This window comes from Mustela putorius, unplaced genomic scaffold (assembly GCF_011764305.1).
Source record: "Mustela putorius furo isolate JIRA1106 unplaced genomic scaffold, ASM1176430v1.1 tig00003845_pilon_pilon_pilon, whole genome shotgun sequence".
NCBI lineage: Eukaryota > Metazoa > Chordata > Mammalia > Carnivora > Mustelidae > Mustela > Mustela putorius.
Genome location: NW_025421998.1, coordinates 94,606,375 through 94,624,379, shown reverse-complemented (window position 1 = coordinate 94,624,379; position 18,005 = coordinate 94,606,375). Strand labels below are relative to the sequence as shown.

The window sequence follows — 18,005 nt, the reverse complement described above, 5'->3', positions numbered from 1 at the left end:
GCCTTCAGTTCAGGTCATGATCTTAGGGTCCTGGGATGGAGCCCCGCATTGGGCTCTCTGCTCAGCAGAGGCCTGTTTCCCCTCTCTCTCTGCTTATCTCTCTGCCTACTTGTGATTTCTCTCTCTGTCAAATAAATAAATAAAATCGTTTAAAAAAAAAAAAGACTTCTACCTGATTCATCTTAAAGATGAATACAGTGTGATTTCTACTTGTCATAACACTCCCAGGCTTCTCACTCCTCTCTTCATCAGACTTTCTGTCATCACACCCTATTTGCAAATTGCAAGCCCCACCAGGAGACTCCATAAACATCTCAAATCCCAAGCATGCAAAATTAATCTCCTTATCTCTCAGCATTCGCTAACGTGGCTTTATTGCCCATGTTCCGTGACGATGATTCCATGATGAGGGAATCGCTTCCTGCCCAATCACCTACGCATGCAGCTGGCGTGATCTGATGATGCCGTCAACAGTCAGCCTGGCGAGATGTCACCGATGTGATACACTGTTAAATAACCTTGGCACAGCCACGAACTCCTTTAGCTGCAATTTTTTGCTCACCGAACAAATCCCTGATTAAAATATCATGCTTCACCTAGATTTAATTTAAGGAAAAATATGTACTTCCTAATAGATGGGAACATCCTAGCTCTTTCATATAATTCTTAAGTTTAAAAAATTGGCACTGTAGCTTATTATTTGTTTATAAGATTTAAGGCTGCAAATCTCTTAAAACCTAATTTGGGTGGCTGGTTAACCTCCTTTTTCTGACTTTTGGACTTCCTGTTGTCATAGTAATCACACTGATGTAAATGCAGTATATCTTACCTAATATATCTTATCTTAAAGACTTATACTGTAATTTTATTTACCTTGAGTATTAATGATATAGTCTACTCAGCATCTATGTGCCAGGAATTCTCTCTACATATGAAATCATTTTATCTGCATAAAATGATCTACATGATAAGTACAGTTTTGTAGATAATAAAGACAAGAAAATACTAGCAAAGAGATGTCAAGCATCCTTCCAAAAGACATATAACCAAGAGATGGCTGAAGTGATGTCTGATTCCAGGGCTATGGGATGCCACGTGCCACATGTCTCTCCATGGAATTCACTTATCAGATTAAACTTTACAGAAATAATTGAAGACTAAGTTGAACTTGGAAAAAAGTAATCAAATCCTTTCGTATCCCACCATTAACCTAGTCCTACCACTAAATGAACAATCAATTATTTGAAAAATAGCTCTTTTAAATACCATATTCAATGATTATGGGGTTATAATGCATTATGCATACACTGAAATTTAAAGTACCATCTGCAATACTATCAAAAACTTAGAAATACTTTGGATGTATTTAACAAAATATGTGTAAGACCCATGCACTGAAAATTACAAAATGCTCTAAGATAAAGAAGACCTAAGCAATTAAAGATGATACACAGATATTCCCAAATTGATTCATAGACTCAATGCAATTGCAGTCAAAATTCTAGCAAGTTTTTGTTAATTACTATTTGTCAAAAACAGTTTTGAATCTACCTTAATGCAGTGTGGTATTGGTATAAGTATAAACATAGAGAACATGAAACAGAACAAATAATATAAAAATAGATTCTCAGCCATATAGGACCTATTCATAGCTAACAAAAGTGTCAAGGTAATATAACAAGGGAAAAGATTCTGCTTTCAGAAAAGGTGCTGGATTAACTGGATAAACATATGAGGGAACAATGAACCTTACATACACACAAACACATACAAAATTATATACACACAAAATTTAATACAAAATAGGTGATAGTCCTAAATGTAAAAGCTTCGAGAAAAATCTCTGTAACCTTGGATTAGGCCATGTGATATTGTGATTTATATTCTGTATTTGGTCTTCATCCCACTTCTGCCACAGAGCTCTTAAAACCCTTGGAATTTCCTGAGTGATAAGAACTAAGTATTTTTTTGTTACGTTAATGAGTTGATTTAGGGAAAGCACTTCCAGTTCTGGGTAATCAACCCTGTGATTTGAAGGCTGGAACTTCCAGCCCCACCCAGAGACTTTTGGAAGGAAATTGGGGCTGGAGAGCGATGGTGGATAATGTAGTGTCAGAATTGAGTTGAATTGTAGGACACCTAGATAGTGTCCCAGAATTACTTGTAGGTATGGGGAAACACCGCCGCCCCCACCCAACAGACACACGTTAGAATTAGTACCAGATGCTTTTTAGACCAAAGCACAAGAAGCACAAATATCAAAGAAAAGCATGGTAAAAAAAAAATGGATTTTTATCAAAGTTTAAGTTTGGTTTTTTTTGTTTGTTTGTTTTTTGTTTTTTTTTTTGTAAGATACTATAAAGGAATTGTATAGGCAAGTTACAGACAGGGAGATAAAAGTTTGGTAAACATAACTCCTACAGATCACTAAGGAAAAGGCAACATAATAAAAAATAGGCAGAGGACTCGAACCAATAACTCAATATGAAGACATAGAAATAGCCAATAAACATAAGGTGCTCAACATCAAGGAAATGCAAATTAAATCCACCATAATGAGGTGCCCTAGGTATTACTAAAATAGTTAAAATTTTAAAGACTGACAACACCAAGTGTTAGTGAAGATGTGGGAAATTGGAACTCTGAATTTTTGTCATTAGTGAAGAGAAACAGTATAGCCAGTTTAGAAAATACTTGGGGTTTCTTCAAAAGTTAAACATACACTTACCATCTGACCCAGCCTGGCAATTTCACATCCAGACTTTTACCCAGGAGAAATGAAAACGTATGATTACAAATAATACTCAAATAAGCAAATAATACTCAAAATATACTCAAATAATCATGGCAGATCAAAAGCTTCTGCACAGCAAAGGAAACAGTCAACAAAACAAAGAGGCAACCCACGGAATGGGAGAAGATATTTGCAAATGACAGTACAGACAAAAGGCTGATATCCAGGATCTACAAAGAACTTCTCAAACTCAAAACACACAAAACAGATAATCATGTCAAAAAATGGGCAGAAGACATGAATAGACACTTCTCCAATGAAGATATACAAATGGCTATCAGACACATGAAAAAATGTTCATCATCACTAGCCATCACTAGCCATCAAATTATAACCACATTGAGATACCACCTTACACCAGTTAGAATGGCCAAAATTAGCAAGACAGGAAACAAAGTGTGTTGGAGAGGATGTGGAGAAAGGGGAACCCTCTTACACTGTTGGTGGGAATGCAAGTTGGTGTAGCCACTTTGGAGAACAGTGTGGAGATTCCTCAAGAAATTAAAAATAGAGCTTCCCTATGACCCTGCAATTGCACTACTGGGTATTTACCCCAAAGATACAGATGGAGTGAAAAGAAGGGCCATCTGTACCCCAATGTTTATAGAAGCAATTGCCACAGTCACCAAACTGTGGAAAGAACCAAGATGCCCCTCAATAGATGAAAGGATAAGGAAGATGTGGTCCATATACACTATGGAATATTATGCCTCCATCAGAAAGGATGAATACCCAACTTTTGTATCAACATGGATGGGACTGGAAGAGATTATGCTGAGTGAAATAAGTCAAGCAGAGAGAGTCAATTATCATATGGTTTCACTTATTTGTGGAGCATAACAAATAACATGGAGGACATAGGGAGATGGAGAGGAGAAGGGAGTTGAGGAAAATTGGAAGGGGAGATGAACCATGAGAGACTATGGACTCTGAAAAACAATCTGAGGGTTTTGAAGGGGTTGGGGGTGGGAGGTTGGGGGAACCAGGTGGTGGGTATTGGAGAGGGCACGTATTGCATGGAGCACTGGGTGTGGTGCATAAACAATGAATTCTGTTATGCTGAAAAAATTTTTAAAAAATCATGGCAGGTTTATGCATAATGGAAAAAACTTAAAACAACTTAAATATTCATCAATAAGTAAATGGATAAACAAGTTATGGTATATCCATACAATGGGATATTATTTTTCAGGAGTCAAAAGGTAATAAGCTACTTTTATATGCCACCAGATGGCAAAATATCTTGCTACAAAAGTCATTTTGCTAAGAAGCAAAGCACAAAAGGATACACAATGTATGATTCTATTTACGTCAAGCCTAGAAAAGACAAATCTCATCTAGAGAGACAGAAAGCAGATCAGTAGTTCTAAGAGCCTGAAGTGGGGGTTGAGAGTGCGGGGTAGTTCGCTGAAAAGATGTAGAAGGGGAAATTTGGGTCATGAAAATATTCTAGATCTAGATTCTAGATTCTTGAATCTAAAATCTAGATTCTTGAATCTAGAATTCTAGATTCTTGAATCTAGATTCTAGATTCAAGATCTAGATTCTAGATCTTGACTGTGGTGGTAACAATATAAATGTATCTATTTGTCAAAACTTATTGAACTGTATACTTAAGATGGATACATTTTGTGTAAATACAACTCAATTAAGTTGATTAAAAGAGCAATAATTTCACTTCTAGGAATCTACCCTATGGAAATAATCTGAAATGCAAACAAAGGTTAATACTGCATGGTGTTCATAACAATGAAAACTAAAAACATCCTGTATCTTAGATTAGAGAGTAATTACAGAAAGTCAGATAAATTGTGGCATATCTTCTCAGTGGCATAGAGTAATCATAATGGTGTTTATCAGGAGTATATGATAACATCTAGACATATTTCTATCATTGTGTTAAGTGCAAAGAAACAGCATTCAGAAATTAAATATGCAGTATGTTTTCAGTGATATAAAAAGTTAACTGTTTTCTTAAATAACATGAAAGCAAAAGAATATAGCAGTAATATTACTTTTTTCCTAGTTTTCTGTCTTTAAAATATTTTCTTTAATGATGCTATATTACCCTCTTAATGAAGAAAGTGGAAAGGAAGATATTACTAGTGAAAAAAAACAAGCTATGATTTCAGAAAATGTGATATGTTAAAAGATTAGAATGTTCTAGTCTGCAGTAACAAGTATTGGACAATGGGCGTCAGTTGGTAACAACACATCAGTATTTCTGTAGAGATGTCTAAGGAAGAGGATGTTCTGACTATTGTGACAGCCCCCAATTATCTCGGTAGCACTGTCCTATTCCTAGATTAGGGAAAGCATACAAAGTAATATTTCGTTGACATAACGATCTTTTCAACAATGCTTAACTCCCTACTTCTGAGACACTAAGAAATTTTGTGAGCTTTCATTTGCCTCTTGAGTGAGCCTACTTAGGAGGAACAGGGTGCCTGGTAATAGGTGGCTGGCCCAAACAACAGAGCCAGGTCTATGAACCACTGTGAATGAATGAACTGTCAGCCTCAGAGTTGCATCCACACTTTTATCAGAACAAGGCAGTTAGTTATACAGAGATAGATCCCTCCTGGAAAGATATATTCAAGGCACTGAATGAGAAGAACATGCAGCCAAGAATACTTTATCCAGCAAGACTGACATTCAAAATGGACGGTGAAATAAAGAGTTTCTAAGACCGGCAAGGCTTAAAAGACTATGCAACCACCAAGCCGATACTGCTGGAAATATTAAGGGGGTTTCTTTAAAGGAGGAAAAAGCCCAAGAATAGCATTGAACAGAAAGATAGAGACAATCTACAGAAAGAAAGACTTCAAAGGTAACACGATGTCAATAAAAACGTATCTATCAATAATCACCCTCAATGTGAATGGCCTAAAAGCGCCCATAAAACGGCACAGGGCTGCAGACTGGATAAAACGACAGGACCCATCCAAATGTTGTCTACAAGAGACCCATTTTGAACGTAAAGATACACCCAGACTGAAAGTGAAGGGATGGAGAAGCATCTTTCATGCCAATGGGCCTCAAAAGAAGGCTGGGGTAGTGATTCTCATATCAGACAAATTAGATTTTAAACTAAAGACTGTAGTCAGAGATCCAGAAGCACACTACATCATTCTTAAAGGGACTACCCACCAAGATGATCTAACAATTGTAAATATCTATGCCCCCAATATGGGAGCATCCAATTACATAAGAAAACTGTTAATCAAGATAAAGAGTCATATTGATATGAATACACTAATCGTTGGAGATCTTAACACGCCTCTCTCAGAAATAGACAGATCATCGAAGCAGAAAATCAATAAAGAAACAAGAGCATTGAATGACACATTGGACCAGATGGACCTCATAGATATATACCCTAAAACAACAGAATACTCATTCTTCTCAAGTGCACATGGAACCTCCTGGCTGAATTCATAACATCACGTTGCTGAACCTACAAAGCTGGGGGCCCATACATTGTTCTATAGTAATTAGAGTGTTATATAAGGAGCAGGCAAAAATTGCAAAAATTCTCCCAACACCATTGCTCTATAACAGTAGCAGAAACAGGTTTAGAAACAGATTATGCCAATTAAATCCTGAGCTGTGGTTTTTCTGCTTGCTGTATGGAGATTCCAGAACCTTCATACTCACCAATGCTTTGTCCATCATCCCAGAATATCTGGCCTTCAGCTTTCCCATTGTCATCCAAAGCAACAATCAATCCCATAAATTTTTGTCGACTATGAAAAAAAAGGAGTTATTTTTCTCTAGATTATAAATTGTAAGAGTGAAGGACAGTTTCTGTTGAAAATATTACTCATCCAGAACAAAAAAAAATGCATTAAAAATGCACATAAAGTTCTAAAAATAGGTAAATTAAAATGTATCTTCTTTATAAAAGAGCTTATTGCATGCCTCTTAAATATTAAGGTTTCCTGGATGGTTTAAAACAGAATTTTATTTTCAAAAATTATACACAAAAATGTCTACTATATAACACAGCAAAATGTATAAATACCATTAAGGCTGAGCTATACTTAGATATTTATCTATCAAAATATATTTGCAATTAGAAATGGATTCCATCTCAAAGGATGTATGTGCAAACCAATTTCAATTAAGTGTAGTCATATTTAAATTATTTTATGTAATGAAAGAGTATTTGTTTGGAATTTTGAGGTGGCTTCTTTATAGTAGGGACTTATAAATAATTATGATAAGTAAATATGAAATATGTTTAATCAATGTCCTTTAATTTTAATATACCTCAAGATATTTAATTTTTTAAAGATCTAATTTTTAATAATTAACATGAAATTATCAGGCATGATCTTCTTGTGGATTAAAAATATAGACACTTGATGTGGTATATATACACAATGGAATACTATGCAGCCATCAAAAGAAATGAAATCTTGCCATTTGCGACAACATGGATGGAACTAGAGCGTATCATGCTTAGCGAAATAAGTCAGGCGGAGAAAGACAACTATCATATGATCTCCCTGATATGAGGAAGTGGTGTTGCAACATGGGGGCTTAAGTGGGTACGAGAAGAATAAATGAAAGAAGATGGGATTGGGAGGGAGACAAACCATAAGTGACTCTTAATCTCACAAAACAAACTGAGGGTTGCTGGGGGGAGGGGGTTTGGGAGAAGGGGGTGGTATTATGGACATTGGGGAGGGTATGTGCTTTGGTGAGTGCTGTGAAGTGTGTAAACCTGGTGATTCACAGACCTGTACCCCTGGGGATAAAAATATATGTTTATAAAAAATAAAAAATTATATTAAAAAAATATAGACACTTAAAAAATCAAATAAACATACTTACTTACATATGTATTATAAGTAATATATTAAGATATGAATTCCTTAGGAAGAAAACCACAGAACGACCCTTCAGTAGCTTCCAGACTGCTACAGAATAAAACACAAGGTCTTGCTTGTGTTTTTACACCCTCCATGACCTGATCTTAGCCTGCTTGAACTTTATTTCATCCCTCTTCCTCTCTATTCTCCAATTAAACTGACTGGTTTACTATGCCCCAAACCAAACTCATTTTTCACCTTTAGCTCTTTAATACTCCCAGAATATTTCTTTCCCTGCCTTCATATATTCAAATCCTATTTATTATTCAAGACTCAGCTCAAAGCTCTCATTCACGTGAACTCATGCTTTACACCACAAGGCTAAGTTAACTTCTTTCCTTTTGAATGGTTATAGTTCTTTTTATGTGTGTCTCTCTTGACATAACATGTTCCCTTTAATTTAGTACCTAAACACAAATATAAATATATAAATATAAATGTATAAATATTTATATTTATATAAAATCTATCCCGAGTTGACCAAAGTAGACCTGGAAATAAGCACTAAATCCTCCTTGGATAGCCATCACAAATCAAGGAGTTCATAATATCCCCAACATTTTTAATAGTGTGGAAACGGGTAAATGCTACTGCCCTCAAGAAAATTTTTGCCCCAGGGGTAATGGAGTAGCTCCGTTGATTAAGCATGGGGCTCTTGATTTTGGCTCAGGTTGTAATCTCAGGGTGGTGAGATCGATCCCTCTTACTTGGCGCTCAGCATGGAGTCTGCTTAAGATTCTCTCCCTCTCCCTCTGCCCTTCCCCCGACCCCACTCCTCCACCCCCACATGCACACTCTCTCTCTAAAATAATAAGTAAAATAAAATAAAATAAAATAAAAATTAAAGAAAATTTTTGCCCCAGGCCTTGGACACAGCTAAAGATAAAAGATCTCCCCAAGACTGACTTCATGAATGCGTTCTCCCCCAATCCCAGTCAAAAGGCCCTTATGGAATCGAATCAATAGGAGGGTTTGTAGTTGTATTTATTTATCCACAGAGCTTTGGTGAAGGTGGGCAGCTCCCTGAGAGGCTGCCTCATTATGACAAAGCGTGGCCATCCAGCTTTGTCCTCACCTGGCTTGAGTGTTCATTGCGGGCTCTTGCCAAGGCAGGATGTAGCCTCCTCTGATGTGAAGGTTGATGTGGTCAAGGGGTGCGCCCAGGGTTTTCCACTTACCTGTCGACACACTGCCAGTTTCCTAGGAGACAGAATATAGGCAAGGAGGGATGACAATAAAGAGAAGAAATGAACAGATGCATGCTTTAATACAAGTCTTTCTAAGGAAGCATGTTTGAAAGTCAGCAAGAAACAGTAAGTCAAAGGAAAAAAATCTCTGATTTTAGCTTTCTTAAAAACTCTAGAAATCTAGCCTTTTCTCTGTGTTCTCCAGAGAAGTAGGAGTGAGGGGAGAGAAAAGTCAATGTATGGGTGTCAGATTTTACCTAATTATGCTTTTGTGGATAATTTTGTTTAAGCAAACCTTGCTTGGCTGAAAGGTTGAAAATTACTGCCTTAGAAATTATGTGCCTGAAAGACAGAAGAAAGTGCTGGCCTCCCCTCTAGGCAGCACGGACCAGTCTGGTTCTTCACAAAATATGTGAGTTCTTACCGTGCTGTAGTCATACCAATGGGCTTTGGGAAAATAAGCAGGAATCGCAAAAGTATTCTGAAACATAAAAATGACACATTATGCATATTCCAATAATGTAATTAATAAAAATATTTCTCTAGAATTAAGATAAAAATGGGAATTTTATTAATGATTTTAAGAGTTGGGAAGTTTTTAAAAAAATTTTTAAGATTATTTTAAGACTTTATTTATTTGAGAGAGAGAGAGCACAGAGGGAGAGGGAGAGGTAGAGACAGGCTCCATGCTGAGCAGAAAGCCCAACACAAAACTCGATTCCAGGACCCTGATGTCATGACCCCAGCCAAAGGCAGACACTTAATCCACTGAGCCACCAGGTGTCCTGAGTTTAGGAAGTTTAATTGAAAAAGATCTGAGAAGGGGTTCCTGGATGGCTCAGTGAGTTAAGCCTCTGCCTTTAGCTCAGGTCATGACCCCAGGGTCCTGGGATTGAGCCCTGCATTGGGCTCTCTGTTTAGCAGGAATCCTGCTTCCCACTCTCTCTCTGCCTGCTGCTCTGCCTCCTTGTGATCTGTCTCTGTCAAATAAATAAGTAAAATCTTAAAAAAAAAATCTGAGAAAATTCTTCAAACATAGAGAAAACTTTTTTTTTTTTAAAGGTTAACTTTATAAAGATGTGGGGTAACAAGACAATAAAATGAGAAATCAGTTGGGGTTGTGAAGTTTTCATTAATGAGGATTTGGGGGGGGGGGAAGATCTCCCTTATATGTTCTAGAAAGTTATTTGCCGGAAAAGAGCGAGTGGGACAAGATGATCTTTAAAACGCTCTTCTTGCACTTGAGATTACGTGACTGAGGGTTTCTAATCTATGACAAAAAAACAAAAAAAAAGACAAAACAAAAAAACTCACACTTTTCAGCACAGGGCTGATTAAGAGGGCAGGACCCAACATGAACTGACAGTCTATATCCCACGTTTTGTTATCATTCGTAAACCTTAAAAAAAAAAAAAAAAAAAAAAGAAGAAGTATGAAATACCCATGAAACTGTTAGGACTGCTGCAGAGTGCTCGCCACAAGACATGGCCAGAACCTAGGCTTTGGGGAAACAGGCTGTACTCACTCATGGAAAAGGGGTCGGACGACAGTGCTGCCCTCAACATGAGCTTTATGCATCAAAGTGTAGAGGTAGGGCAGCAGGGTGTATCTGATCTGAAGGACTTTTCTGGAGAACATCTCAAAGGTTGAATTCCAGGCCACAGGATCTTGTCTCTAAAGAGATACAGGAACATGGGGGAGACACTTCTTTATGCTATGCTAACACTTTCAGAAAAAGGTCAGCAGGCGCTTCTCCCAGGCACCAGGGACACAGATTCCTCCCTTCATTCTGTCCCATCCTCTCTCTTGCCCCCTACTGTCTGACTGAACTAGTGCTACTTCCTTCCCACTCTGTCACATACTCCTAAGTCCCCTGCACAGGGCTGGAGAGACGGGGCTCTCTGCAGCACTGACAGAGCTTGGATGGATCTGAGTAAAATAAAAATTCTCCAAGGAAAAGGAGCTTCTTTTAGGTTAGCTCCACAGGGAGCTACAAACCCTGCTGTCCTCATAGGCACGCATCCCTCAAGACATGAGCAAAAGTGTTTTCTTGAGAATTGTTTATAACTCTGGGGTTTTGAACTCTGAGGGTTTCCTAAGAAATGGAGGGTCTGATTTTTATGATTTTTCCTCAACAAAAAAGGATGCTTCTTTTGAGGGTAAAGAAGAAGTGATTTGAGCACGAGCCGCTGCCTCACCCTGGTCCCGATGGTGTTGTGGTTTCTGGAAAAGGGATAAAAGGCCCCCAGTTGCATCCAGCGAACACACATCTCATATTCAGCATTTCCAAAGAAGCCACAAATATCTGCTCCTGTCTGAGAAGATGCAAAATCAGAACATGAGGTGGGACTTTTGTAGGTTGCAGACACGCTGGAATATGACTAATTAATAACGGCCCCGATGTAACTTACATACGATATTCCAAAGAGACTGAACTCCATCATGCCTGCAACGAGAAGACACAGCTGTGTTGGACACAGCAGCCCTTTCAGAGGGTAGTTTTGCCCTGTCTCTTCCATACCCTACTTCGAAGCCCTGGATCAACAATGATGAAAATATCGAACAATGGGTAGAGACTCAAACTCATACCCACGGAGAAGTCAGCTCCTGCTGCTTTCAGTGCCCATGTGAAGGATAGGCAGACATAACCAGTGTCTCTGCCACGACACACCCCAGCCTCCTCCCTGACAGCAGGGGCCCCTGGGGGGAAGCCCACACACCGATGATGGATTTCCTCAGCTGGTCCCACGCGGCCGTGTTGTCGCCCAGCCAGTGGCCTCCCCAGCGGCCAGAAGAGGGGAACGTGGAGCGCGTGATGACGACCCCTCGCTTTCCCGTCACTTCCTGCACAGCTCTGGTTGGAAGGGAACAAGGAAGTGAATTGGGCGTGAATTCGAGGATGGAACAGCTGTGGGACTTCATTACAGAGAGCCTCTCCAGTCTGAAATATGGGGTGGCAATGGTCTTCCATTTGGGGACAAAAGGTGTCTTCCCTGGAAGCATCTGCTATTTAAAGGTGATCCCAAGAGTTACAGCAGGACAACTGGAATCCATCATCCCCTAAATGTGGATTTCCTTTCTTTAAAATAAATAAATAAATAAATAACAATTTACCTAGTTGCCTACATCGAGGTGACAGGAAGGAGCTGGGTGAGGTGTGAGGCAGGTGTTTACAGAGCAATTGCTCTAACCAGGTATTAGCCTGGTCATTTGCCTCACAACCTCCTGAGAAGGTCTCCTTGGCCTCCATTCCTGTTACAAAACTGAGGCTCAGAGAAGTTGGACAACGTATCAGAGGACACTTAAAGAGCAAGGAGGCAGATCCGGGATCCAAATCAGAGTATATATGACTGTAGCGATTTGGTAATTCTCTCTGTGCTACTCCTCACAAAGTGGGATACACTTGGCACACAAGGACAAATATACACAAAGGATGTTCAAATACCTCCCTACGGAAGGTGGGTCTTCTGCCTGCAGCTTCAATAAGAAAATAAAAACAACGCGTGGCAGGAAAATCAATGGAACAAAAAGAGAAAGGCTATTAACAGATCCTAGTACATAATTTAATTCACATATTTGCTGATGAAAGCATTACAAATCAATAGACACAGATGAATTATTCAGTAAACGATGCTAGGGAAAGGGGCTCGCTACTGTGGCAGAGATTAATCCATGGGGTCACTTCCAATATTTCACACCAGCATAAATCCCCACCTGGATGGATACACACTTAGACACATCCACACACACATCTGACTGAAAGGTAGTGACGGTCTCAAATAAGGCAGGGATGGAGAGGAAGGGTAGATGTGAGGCAAAGAGCTTTGTCACTGACCATTTCAGAACTCTAGAAATTAACCAGCTCTGGAAAGCAATGGAAATGGTCTATCCAAGAAAAATGACTCAATCTTAGCAGGACAGTGAGGTCTGTGGGCTTTGAACTTGGGCTGCTCCCAGCTGACCCCATCCCTTGTTCAGTGGCTCCAACAGCCAGCAGCCCTGCAGCAGCCTCACAGGTCTGATCTCTTTGGATGCTCTGTGAAAAGTACCAGCCCCTGAACATAACTGATACTTTTGTTCTAGCTTCCAACTCCCTGGATGATCTCTCTTCCCAAGGCTCTGTGGCCAGAGCCTGGAATTCCCAAAACAGTAACAATTTTCTGGCACCATCATAGGTATTCAGGCTGGGGTTCAGTTGGGACAAAGCTCAGCTGTTCTTAGAGTAAATTCTGGAGCAGAAGAACAATGGAGAATTTTGCAAAGATTCTACATATTCCTGAGGACTGAAAAGACAGCACATGCACAAGGCTCTGGGCATGCCCAACACTAGGCCATGAGAGGAGAAAGTTCCAGGGACTTGCTTCTGGCCATACCATAGGTCCTGAGTCAGCAGGAAAGGAAAGGTCTTAGAAACTACCTCAAGTTGAAGGTGTGGTTTTTCCTACTTGTCCCCTTGGCAAAGGGTGGATGACATAGAGGCCAGGAATCCAGATGACCAAGAAAGCCTTAACATTCCCTCGAGCTTGACTAAATTTTAGGCAGGCTTCTTCCCTTTATTATTTTTTTTTAAGTTTGTTTATTTGTTTGAGTAATCTCTACACCCAACATGGACAAACTCATGACCCCAAGATAAAGGATTGCATGCTCTTGGGGTCCAGCCATCCTCTCTGGGAACACACTCACTCGTAGGTGGGTCTGGTCTGGGCCCATCCGTACAGGCTGTGAACGTCGTAGTGCCGCACCCGCGAGCCATCTGGCAGGATCTGCTCACTCTCCATGCACAGGGTCTTGCTGCTCAGGCCCTTTTCCCTGGACTCCAAATCTGAGTGGAAAGGCAGAGTTACTTCCCAAACAACTTGCTGTGTTCATTCACGAGAAATGCTCATTATTAGCTTTGCTGTTTCTCCATGTCACTCAACGACTTTGGTACCAGTTACCAGTTCCAATTTCAAGAATGATTTTGTCTACAAAATCAACATCTTTATAACTAATGAAGGGTAAAGACAGGGTGTGGAGCTGGGCAAGGCACGCTTCATTGTCCTCTGATATTTATAGCATGCAACCAGAGCCCACTTATCTGTACAATAAACTCCTTTGTTGTTATGACTGTTTCTTCCACTAGATGGTAACATTCTCAAGGGAATAGATCTTGTTTCAATCAACTGTATTAAGGTCTCTAAATTTTCTGATTCATTAGCACTTGCCTGATACATAAATATTGGGGGAGGAAGGAGAAGGAAGGGAGAGGAAGGTATGCAGGAGTTAGTGAGCCATGGGCAGGCTAACTGTGACCCAAACATCAAAAAACTTAGATTGCAGATTCTGTCCCACAAACTACTGGTTTGGTGTTTCTAAGAAGGTAAGTTGCTTCCTTCCCTGGGTTTCTGTAAGGACTCAACTTTCTGAGATACCTTTGATGGTAAGGTCCTATGATGCTCCATTCTGTTTGTACTACAGAACAACTAAGGCATGTCCTTCAGGAAGTGTCTGTGGACACGGACAGAGAGAGAACAGAGCCCAGATTTTCATTCTCTAACCAAAATAGTCTGTGTTGAGGGCGGGGGGCGTGGTTTATTTAAAGTGTGAGCAATCAGTTCACAGTTACCAATGTAATCATCCTTTGCTTGGTCTTTCATAATACATCATGTCATTATTTCTATGCCTATTCCATAATTTACACTTGTTCGAGGTTATTCTATTTGGGATTTTATGTCATGTGTACAAGTACTTTCATTCTCCAAAATTAGGCTTCACTCTGACGAGAGAAGGGAAACTTTCAGAGTTTTTGAGTAGGGGAGTAATTTGATGAAGGAATCATTTACATACATGGCATATAGGGTGGATTATTAAGAATTTCATCACTGCAGCCCCTGACAGATCCATCCACAAAGTTTGATGGCTCGTTCATATCCTGCAATGAGTTAACAAGAAAGATTCTGTGATGTCAGAGACGCTGTGGAGGACACAGGTTTCACGGAGATGAACACATCTTATTTAAGAACTCAGCTAATCACTTCATTGCCTCCATTTATTCTAAGACATTGACCCAGATGGACTCTAAGAACCCATGTTTATCTACGTAGAGGGTGAAACTCCTAGCTTACCTGGCATTTTTAAACTTGTGAGGATTATTTCATAGTAAAAATATAGCAAAAATATGGAGCTCATGCTGAATCCATGATCTAAGGAGATTCCTTGATACATCTCCCCACACAAGAAGCCCATTTTTGTTTTCCTATGTATGAATTACTCACTTTTTATCTGAGGCCCATGGTTGCTATTCTCTTCCCCTACTCTTTCTTAGTCCAATAGCTTGGACTGATTCTGACATCAGCAGAGACCAAACACAAGGACAAGTGTCTCGCTTTCTGCAGTAGATGCAGTCCTGAAGAGTTGTAGGTTAACCCAGAACCAAATCTGGAAATGAAATCATACTTGGAGTTTATTACTAAATTTAAGCAGTGGTGGTTCCTGAGGTCAATGTTCACTGCCTGCTTTGTTAGTGGAAAAGTTAAGATTTTGTAAATTGAACTACTTTTAACAGGAAACACTAGGGGCAAAGGCAGGTGTTGGGAACCTATTTACTATTTTTTTGAGTTTTTCAGCCACATCTTCCCTCCCCCAGAACAAATATCCCAGAGTAATCATCTCCCTATTCCTCGGAGCTACACATGTTCTTCATTATCTGTTTTGCCTTGTTCAGGCTAATTTTCCATGTGTCTGCTCTGGTCTACCTACACTGAGAATAGTGGCTGGAAAAGCCCTAGGGTTTCCAGTGGGCTTGTAGGTCTATCTCTGGGTGAATTATGACCTTCTTTCAGTGTAGCCCAGACCTGTGAAACCCTTGAGAGCTGGCCGAGAAAACGCTCAGGATTTCAGGCCACTGGACAGTGGGGAAGAAAACTGGAACACTGATATGCTTCCTATCCCTAGACAAACACAAGTAGAAGAGCCTTTGGACACATGTCCCACAGATATTTCATGAAGCCCTGCTCTTAAGCCCAACTGACATGTGTAAGCAATATCTGAACAGACCTTTGAAAATGAGTCTGTACCAGCACCGTGGTGAACACCTATTGTCTCTTGAATTCATGCCTTGCCAGCCCCTGCTCCACCCCGTATCACAGGATGCCCCTCAGACTCCCCTAGTATTAACTTCTGAGTAGTTTGGCCAATGGGAGGCACTAGCCAGTGAATGGAGGTTGGAAGATAAGAGAAGCTGGGGTATTTGTCCCTCCCCCACTTTCTCTGGCAGCATCTCTAGTAGTGGCCCATCTCCTCCAAGGGCTCCAGCTTTTGCAGGCATGTTCCTGGGCAGATGCACAATCCTCTCTGTGTCTCTAGGGGTCCAGAACCTCAATTATACAAGAGTATCCCTCTCTCCCATTTCCCCAGGCTTAGCTCCCTCCTCTGTTTGTCTCTGCATTGCCTCTCCATGGTTTGACTCCTAACATTTCCAAAAAGAACCACCAAGGGTGCACTTACAATCCACAGTCCATCAAACTTCAAGTTCTTCCCTGGCTTTTGGAAATCTTCATAGAGCTCTTTGATTTCCATCTTCCACCATGCGGCTGTACTATTACGAAAGAAGTCTGGAAAAGCAACGTTGGCTCTGTACAGCTGTAAGAGTAAATACATACTTTCAGGATGGGTCTTCACCTGTCCAGGAAGGGGAGTCTGGGGACCAGGAAGGGGTGAGGAGCAGGTACCTGTGCAAGGCACTGCCCCACTCAGGGTCTGAAACTAGTCTCAGCTCTGTTGTTGCTTCTACAGAGTTTACTGTGAACACAAAGCTCAGAGAAGGCTGACTGCATTCTTTATTCTCCTAGAAGGGCGTTAGATAGTCTTAAACCCCCTTGAAACATGAGATCTGTTTAATGACCGGACCTTTAATCATATGAACTGGAAAATTAACTATCTGGGTCTAAATGATCAAACTTTAGATATGTAAATATTTTTTCTACTCTGACCAAATAAAGGAGACCAGTAATCCAGGGAAAAGTGACCTGCAGATTGAAGGGGTGGCTTGATGTCCAGGTTGATGTGACATCAAGTATGGAGATCAAAAACATCAACCCTTTTGAACTGGCTGGCATATTTTCTTATATGGGGACAATTCATTAAACACCTAGTCTGTTCATAACCTCTCCAGTAAAAATATTCTGGATTTCAATTTATTATTTTTCAAGCACCATTGGATTTAAACATAATACCACCTATTAAAGGCACACATGTGAAGACACTTCACTTGATTTCCCGCTACACATTTCCAGTTCAGTTGCTTATTGTGTTTTCTGTTCTGTCTGATCTCATTCTACCAAGAAATTACCGGTTGACAAGCATGCTCAGAGAGTTGTTTAACCAAGTCCTGGGATAAAACTTATAAGTATCCAGATGTTTAGGGCAATGTGGACAGAAATATGTACACAACTATACCTTAACCTGAGTTTCATGGTCAAGGGATGTATCCACATTCACATTGGGCAGTTCTGGCCAAGCCTAGAGAGAAAGAAGAAAAATTAAAACTTCTGAAAGGCATTGCATAAGGACCATGAGATGATTCACGTGTCAGACTCTAATGACATGCATCTCCATAAAATTCTTGGATTTCTTTGTCATTAATTAAATAGTAAAATCTGAATATATGAAATTCTGTTAGGAGAAAATAGAGTAGGGTCCTTTGACTCATTTCATAAGCTTTCAAAATCATTAAGTTAAAAAACAAAATAAGCTAAATCTATTTTAAATATATCTTCTGAACAATCACCTTTCAAATGACTATTCTGCTGTCTATCATAGACATATAACAAAATTCTCTCCAAAAGTAACAAATTTAAAACATGACTCTAAAGAACTAAGATTGATTTCATTCACAACCTATAAAATTAGCCTTAATATTCTTAAGTAGCATTAACACTTACTGGAGACTCCAAATATACATAGCATTAAAAAAAATCCAGAGTTTCAACCAATCTCATCTATAACTAGAAGGGCATTAACTATATACATTAATTAACTAGAAGGGCATTAACTATATACATTGATTAATTAATCCATTCAGCAAATGCTTACTGATACTATATGATAGGCACTGTATTATAATCTGCATCTACTGAGATTTAAGTAAGAAATAGTCCTTGTTTTCTT

General features: G+C 39.6%; 1 protein-coding gene across 1 annotated transcript in view; it reads right to left on the bottom strand.

The window, feature by feature from the left end:
- The window catches only part of LOC101672847 (probable maltase-glucoamylase 2), a 93,628-nt gene that overhangs the window by 14,093 nt on the left and 61,530 nt on the right, over positions 1 to 18,005 (bottom strand). The window contains exons 34-45 of the mRNA XM_045063084.1: positions 17,295 to 17,357; positions 16,344 to 16,478; positions 14,685 to 14,769; positions 13,542 to 13,680; positions 11,579 to 11,712; positions 11,270 to 11,304; positions 11,057 to 11,173; positions 10,384 to 10,532; positions 10,173 to 10,257; positions 9,283 to 9,339; positions 8,747 to 8,871; positions 6,452 to 6,540 (exon numbers count right to left, since the gene is read on the bottom strand). Of these exons, the coding sequence (XP_044919019.1) occupies positions 6,452 to 6,540; positions 8,747 to 8,871; positions 9,283 to 9,339; positions 10,173 to 10,257; positions 10,384 to 10,532; positions 11,057 to 11,173; positions 11,270 to 11,304; positions 11,579 to 11,712; positions 13,542 to 13,680; positions 14,685 to 14,769; positions 16,344 to 16,478; positions 17,295 to 17,357 (1,213 nt within the window). The remainder of the gene's footprint in view (positions 1 to 6,451; positions 6,541 to 8,746; positions 8,872 to 9,282; positions 9,340 to 10,172; positions 10,258 to 10,383; positions 10,533 to 11,056; positions 11,174 to 11,269; positions 11,305 to 11,578; positions 11,713 to 13,541; positions 13,681 to 14,684; positions 14,770 to 16,343; positions 16,479 to 17,294; positions 17,358 to 18,005) is intronic.